The sequence below is a fragment of the Schistosoma haematobium genome, chromosome ZW, assembly GCF_000699445.3.
Source record: "Schistosoma haematobium chromosome ZW, whole genome shotgun sequence".
Lineage (NCBI taxonomy): Eukaryota > Metazoa > Platyhelminthes > Trematoda > Strigeidida > Schistosomatidae > Schistosoma > Schistosoma haematobium.
The window spans coordinates 80557871-80565728 of NC_067195.1; the positions used below are offsets into that span (position 1 = coordinate 80557871).

The 7858-nt window shown below is 32.4% G+C and overlaps 1 protein-coding gene across 1 annotated transcript; it reads left to right on the forward strand.

The window, feature by feature from the left end:
- Positions 1-104: 104 nt before the first annotated feature.
- On the forward strand, positions 105-7447 carry MS3_00004508 (uncharacterized protein). Its single transcript, XM_051212431.1, has 3 exons — positions 105-685; positions 725-1642; positions 5870-7447. The coding sequence occupies exons 2-3, from the start codon at positions 802-804 to the stop codon at positions 6613-6615; spliced, it is 1587 nt and encodes a 528-aa protein (XP_051072615.1). The 5' UTR covers positions 105-685; positions 725-801; the 3' UTR covers positions 6616-7447.
- The last annotated feature ends 411 nt before the right edge of the window (positions 7448-7858 follow it).

The following is a 7858-nucleotide window of genomic DNA, read 5'->3' on the forward strand; positions in this document are numbered from 1 at the left end:
CAGCGGAGTGCATCCACGACCCCGCCCCCGGCGAGACCCGAACCCAGGACCTATCAGTCTCGTGCGTGAGCGCTTAACCATTAAACCACTGAGCCGACCTCCAATGGTGTTAATGTCTAACTTCAACCAATTTAATCATAATAACTCTTTGTAAAATTACTCAAGCAATTACTGAATTTCATCTAATGGTTTATTGGATTACCACACTAATTCCCTTAAACTGATGTTCAGTATTTAGGACTGAGAAAAGCATCTTTACCCTACTTCTATATAATTTTAAAACCAAACTTTATTAATTTAATATGCAAATAAATTATTGTAACATTTAGTTACTACCGCTTTACAGTAATACAATGTGAAAAAACAAAAAAAAATTTGATACACACATAACACATCAATGCGTAGTTTATGGTCTTGTATAGCACAAAACATGTCTGTATATCACTCTCTATGACAAGGTTAATATTATTAACGAATGTTCTAGCGCAATTTGTAGGTCACCATTGATCGATCGATAAGAAGACGTCCATGTTATTTTTTTTTAATTGGAATCAATTATTCTACTTACATTTCTAAGATTTCGACGCATCAAATTCTCGCTCACTGATCTTAGGATTACTCGTATACATTCCACAGTAAAATTGTTTTGTACATTCCTATCAAATCTGTGATTAAACCATTAATTGTTGGTACATAATATTCATCTATTTATTTATTTATTTAGTCCATTAGCGAAAAAAAAGAAGGATATTTATCATAACAAACATTCAACTTTGAAAGTTTATCTTGCATTGTGTACACATGTTCGTCAGACCGCCTACAGTTCGAACAACCAGAAATCCCCGTAGACGACCCCCACATATACTTGGTTTGAACGAAGTGAATCGTCCACTGTTACGACAAGTGATCAGAAGTCGTCGATCGAATCCAGTCCGTGAAGCATATGTATTAGAAATAAGAGAAGGTCCTGTGGTTAATAACAACTCAAATGCAGCTACTACAAGGATGATACCCCAGCCATGGGTTACTGTGCGCGACTATTTTAAGGGAAATGACTTTGTTAGTCTTCCTGTTTCTATTTGCAACACATTATTGAAACACCTTATGACATGTGCCATAGTTGATGATGACCACCGAGTAGAAAGCTCTGAAGATAGTGAAATTGAGTGTACTTTTTCACCTTCCCCCAAAGTTGGAGAAGAGGCAAGTTTAACTGAAACATCCGGTGAAACAGCATTACAGGTTGAAGGGGGAGCATCTGAAGGTACGAAAGTCATCAAGAAAGTATCTTCACGTGTCAAACCTCATACCTTCCAGCTTAGTTTATTAAAACCTATAAGAATAGTGTGTGAAGCAACAGGATGTACACTGGAGGTTACGGCACGTAATCCTTTGCCAAAACACACATCTACTAGTTCAGAAGAACCAACACAAACAGTCCAAGCTGATCCTGATAAGCGATGGCTTATTTCAGCTCCACTAGAAGTTCGTAAAAGTAATTCTTCAGGTGGTGAGCATACCTTGGATGGCAGTGGAATCGGTAGTACCACTAATGGAAGTGGTCGACGTCAGTACTCCTGGGAAACACGTGGCATCTTGGAACTACATACGAGTCTGATCCCCAAGCTATTAACATTTCTTGGTAAGTTATATTTATCCTTTAGCAATCCGAATCTAAGATTTGATAGTGATTTTAGCTGGGAGGGACCCATAGGTTTATGAAGTAATAGCAATCGATCACGCGTTTTATTGATTCTTCTTTTTTGTCCAACCGTTTTATTATATATATCTAATAACACAGGGGAACAATATTTTTTCAGTTAGATCTAGAGTCTTTACCTTAATATAGAGCAGCATTTATATTTATTAATGGGAAACATGAAGTTATTCAATGCCACACAGACAATATATAGTTCTATTATCACGCCTGATCGATAGTAGTCATGTAGTAGATAGGTTGATCGAGTGTATATAAAACAGTCATGTGAGTCGTTGTGGGGGTTCGGTCTCATCTCTTACACATACCGGAAGCCATAAAAATTTGATCCAACTACCCTAGTTTGTGTTCAGACGGATTTTGTAACAGTATCTGTTCGTTGACCTGGTCATTAATTTAGTAACTTTATTTTCCTACGTTTTGACCTACTTCGTGTGTTGAAGTATCTATCCAAGTTGTTACTTTTCTCTCATCACAATGAGTATATTTCACTTTACTATTAACTTGTAACTTATTATATTTAGTGGTTCAATGTGTTTCATTTTTATCATTGACTCACAAACTGTTTTAATCGGTTTACTTTCTCGTATATGGTTATAAATATTACTGTCACTAGTGTAAAGCCAAAAATTCTAATTGAAAGCAACGTTATCGTGTATTATTTCTGGTTAGCGTTTTTTTAGCGAGTTAGTTTTCTACGGGATGGGGTCGCTAACCCCATGCCCAACCCTCCTCCTTTATCCGGGCTTGGGACCGGCAGTAGCCCCCGGAGGGACTGCAGGAGGAGTTATATCGTGTATTAGCGTGGTACTTATTCATACAATGGGAATTTTAGTATTATATAGAATATCTAGATGAGTTAAATTTTTATTTTTACACCTCTAACGTTTAGTATCTCAGAGATGTAAAAACTCCATGGTAGTATTTTCACCACTGTTGAGCTTAATCATGATTTCCCCATCAATTTCCAGGGACTAAATCATCTTGGACCTATTGAAATGTAGGTTGAGTGATAATATCATTAGTTGGCATACAACTTGTATAATTTATAGCGGAATATTTTTTTCAACGGTTTTAAACGTCTGTCCATACTAGATGTGGAACCACAGACCTTCAAGATAATAGAACTAGATTAGTAACCTATAAGTGAGTATCTCACAATCAATCACAAAGCGTAAGTGTATTCATTCTTAATCACACCATCTAATCAATGTACTGTGGTTTTTTTCAAAATCCAGTGTTAATGAGAATCGTTTTGTGTACGATAGGTTTACTTCAACTTATCTCTTTTCAAATTGGATGTTGGTTTTTATTGAAAACAGAATAGTAGATTATTGATTTTGAAATCTCTCAACACTACGTGTAATCCACTAATAGAGATCTTTTTTTATATGAACACTGAAAGTTTTAGTGGTGGGTTGTTTAAAATTCAATTTGACTTAAGTTTTCGTCCACTGTATAAAATGTTCATCATTAATCGTTTATCCACTATTTTCAGTCATTGTAAATCGACTACATTTGCAATTGCCCTCCGAATCAGGCTTTAAGTTAAAGCTTTTATTTATCATGTAACCAAATGATTTTGTAACGAGCCTATAATCTAAATGTTTGATCATTGTGAATTTTCAAACATTACAATAGTAATATTTTACCATTCTTTGTAATCTGCTGATACATTTATGTGAAAACAAAGTTTATGCTTTCATTTAAGATTTGGACTCTACTTTATTATTCTGTAGAGGTATCGTGATTTGATGTATTCTTATCAGTATAACACTCATACATCAGTCTGAAAAGTGTATTCTTTTAGTTTAGATATGGAGACTAGAGATAATAAAATACCAGGTAATGTTGCACAAGGGTATGGACTAATCTCAAAGAAAATCATATTTTTGTATTCGATTCTTTCTGACAAATAGGTTTACTTGGTCACCACTCTATTGTAAATAGATTTATTCTTAAGCCAGATGCCATTGATTTTGATTTTATCCCAGAATCACTGAATATTTTGAATTCCAATTATCGAAATGTGACCACCATTTCCATACTTCAGTGTACAAAAATTTGAAGTATACAATTTATTAATTTAACTCATGAATCTAACATCTCACTAGGTACAAGAAGCATGAATTCAAGTTACAGCATACACTTAATAATTCTAAGGTCAAAATGTTTATTTCCTTCTAAAGTAATACATGCATCGAATTATTGAGTGAAGTCTGAAAAAATAATCCGATAAAAAAAATTTTTTATTTGAAACTAATACCTTTATATGTCAGGTCATACAACAACAACAAATAGCGTTAATGGAGAACTTTGAAATAGAAATTCGAACAAGATTAATGTGATTCAAGTTCATTGGCACTAAATAAATAATGATGCATTGCACGTTTATTGATAATCAGCTTCAGGGTAACATGATTTATAGTATTTATTACATAGTTATGAAACGATACTTCCACTCTATATTAGGTTTATTCATTCAATGATTGCCAGTAACTTTTATATCTGATATATGTTACTCATCGAACCAATTATCTTTGTAATACCGTTGGAATATTTACACTAAATGTCCACTAAGAACTTCAAATTTAACTAACAATAGCGTTTTTACTAGTTGGTTATTAAATCTCAGCTTTACGAATTCAGAGTTCGATAACATAGTAAATCTATCTCATACTAAATTTTAAGTTCCTTAACATTTGAAACTCAGCTTTAACTGCACATCGAATTTAGGGTGGACTTTCATCAATGAAATCTATTGAGTTCTTCAGGTTTAAAATTCTGTATGAAGAACTTATAACGAATTTATATGAATATTAGAGAAGTAAACTTTTGTCAACATTATGATACGTTATAGGTATTGTTTGAAATAAATTAAATATCTTAGGATTGTATTAGGTTTAGTCAATTTTCATAGATATGATTTGTGTGCAGCTTGAATCAGAGGTGTTCAATTGGGCGTTGGTTACCATTTTTGAATGCTTCCATCACCAATTAAATTATGCTTAAATTGTTCTATTAGTGTGCGGTCTAATTATAATTATTTAGTCACCTTTTTTCTAATCCATACGGTAAAATGTTTCAGGGTTCAGTAATAGGCTATGATTTCGGTTACTTTACATTTATTATTTGACTAAGTGGGCTATAAATGGTGCTTTTACATGTGGGGGATCTTAATCATTTTAATTCAATTGTTCATACTGTCATCATGAGTGATTTTCTATGATCCATTCAATGACAGACGCTTCCTATTTGAGTATTCTAAATATAAGTGTTGATCATGGACATGTTTTATTCAAGTCTGATGAATTAGTTTTGGAGGTCATTTTCATTGAAATTTCACAAGATGATTTTGTTTGATTGCTTATGTCACTTTACATTTTGAAACACCGGTTATTAGGTGGACTTGTTCTATTGATTTTTTGCTTCGAGTGGAGTACCCTCCTTAAGTAAATTAGAATTGTAGATTTATTTGAAATCATTGTGCTAGACATTTCGATGTTGAAAACGTGTCTAAACTTGTAGGTATCATTACCAAGGTTTGACTTGATAATTTCGAATAAATTGAGCATTGGATAGATTATTATAAATAAATAATAAATTTTTTAATATCCCAATGAGTAGAAAAATCAGATTTTCGAACGTTTCGTGACTTAGTGTAAGCCACTTCTTCAGAGAATAAATAAATAACCAAATCAAAATTAATCCAAGTTTAAAAAGTACAAACGGAACAAAATATTCTTGTTGTTCCGTTTGTACTTTTTAAACTTGGATTAATTTTGATTTGGTTATTTATTTATTCTCTGAAGAAGTGGCTTACACTAAGTCACGAAACGTTCGAAAATCTGATTTTTCTACTCATTGGGATATTACAAATATATTATTCATTTATGTCTAAACTTGGTTATTTGATTTATCTAATATGAATGTAGAAATATTACTCAGCTGCAGTAATTCAAATAGTGATTCGAAAGCTTTTTATCAAAGAAATAATTTTAAATCTGTACTCTATTTAAATTCCGTTTCACATTGCTTTGTTAATGATTTAAGTTCTTTTTATACCCGATATATAGATGTAATCGGTTTAATTTAAATCTAGAAATCACTTGTAATTGATCTTTGAGCTATTTTTGCTATTTTACTTTGCAGCCGATGTTGCGACACGTTATCGAGCAATTGATTTAATTCCAAAAGTTCAATCACTATACAGTATATCGGGTGAAAGAAGGTTTTTGTTTAATTTAAAAGATACTCGATGGGGAAAACGAATTCACATTTCTCAAGTTACAGACCTACATCGTAATGTTATCGGCATTCCGTTAGAGGATTTGGTTAGCTTTCGCTCAAGGCTTGATACGGTGATAAAAAGTTTAGGATTGGAAGATCAATATGCCATACGCTCATCTATCCACAGAAACAGTGAAAATAGATCAACACATAAGCAACAACATGCACCAGTTTCATCTCAAGATACTTTTAATTTCCCAGGTGAGTCCGTAGGTGGAGTGAATAGTACAGAAATAGACGAGGAGAACAATCGAATCGACACTAGCAATACACAAAATCGTACACATGGACGTGAAAATCGTCCTTCACGTACAGGGGTATTCGCACTAAACAATAAGGAAAGCAGAAATGCAGGGACATATGATAGTGAATCTGGACAGCGTCGTAACCGTGGTAACAGGTTCGGAAGACGTAGTAATTGGACGAATGGAGGACGTGGAAATCCAGTGAAACGAAGAGATAAGAATCAATTATCTTCTAATCAAGATTTAAAAACATCTGATGAAATTGAACACAATGAAGTAAACCCAAATTCTAACCTTCAGAATTCACTCGAACCTGCTGTTGAACCGACTCGAATAACGCCTGCAGCTGAGGCCAGTGCATAAGTAAAATATTTTGACTACATAGTTATAATGAGTATTCTGGATATGTTTACACTTATCAGTCTACATGCTATTTGTTTTCTCTGTTCATTAGACAATTTTATAATTATTGTTTTATGTTTGTATTATCTAAAAACAAAACAACAGATGAACTCAATTATTTGTTTTTAAACTTTGAAGTATTTCAAGTTGTATAATTGAACCTCTGAACGAATATGTTTTTCATTTTTTCGGGTTAAACTCATATATTGAGAGTTAATAAAACCAATCAAATTGTTCATTCATTAAAAATATCATTATATATATATTCTCCCCGTGTTTCATAAATTTGCCTGTTTTTTGAGAGAGAAAAAAGATACATACTACTATTCAACTAAGCATTTTTCTGACTGGTCAGTCTTTTATTATTTTAACTATTCCTCATTCCGAAAACTATCATCGTTGTTTGAAGAACGTGAATATTCTTGAAAACCTTGAAAGTAAGCCTTCAAAGTAATCACTCAGTTTTTTTACTAGTCACTCTATAGTTATTTAATCTCCGATACAAATTTAGCTCTGTTGATCAATTTCTGAATGGGTTCATCGGGTTTTAGATAGTTGAAGGGAATTACCAGGTAGTTCCGAATGATCGAGTAATTCATGTTTAAACCCTCTGTAAGCTATTGATTTTCCTAGTTTTACAGTCATTTCGAGATAACTAATGACAACTTCTGGTATGAAACAAATCTATTGCTTTTTGTTAGTAGCATGTATCCAATTTTGAGGTATTTCATATTACGGCTTTTCATTCGATATAAAGCCTAATAGTCAGGCAATATGAAATCAATCGTACATGGGCAATTTATTATCTCACTTTTTTTTTGATATAATAAATGATAATTTAATGAAACTCAACCCCCAAATCATAAGTAATAATACCGTATTGAATTTTTAGCTGCAAAAAGATAGTGTGGCTTAATGATTCTACTTCAACATAATAATAATAATAATAATAATTATTATTATTATTATTATTATTGTTATTATTATTATTATTATTATTGTTGTTATTATTATTATTAATGGCTTTATTCAATATTATATTTTGGTACAATATAGAATTCTCAGCACAGGGTATTTCAACAAGTTACTTACGCAAAAAAGACAGTAACAAACACAAAAAAAGGTTTAAGAAAAACAACCGAAAAACTGTACAACTTTTAAGATTAAAGACATGTTAAGAATGCAGGTTATTGACTAGGTTAAC

Coding starts and splice junctions, on each gene's coding strand:
- MS3_00004508 (XM_051212431.1), top strand. CDS start 802: ATGTTCGTCAGACCGCCTACAGTTCGAACAACCAGAAATCCCCGTAGA. Junction 1,643..5,869: donor CAAGCTATTAACATTTCTTG/GTAAGTTATATT, acceptor TTTACTTTGCAG/CCGATGTTGCGACACGTTAT.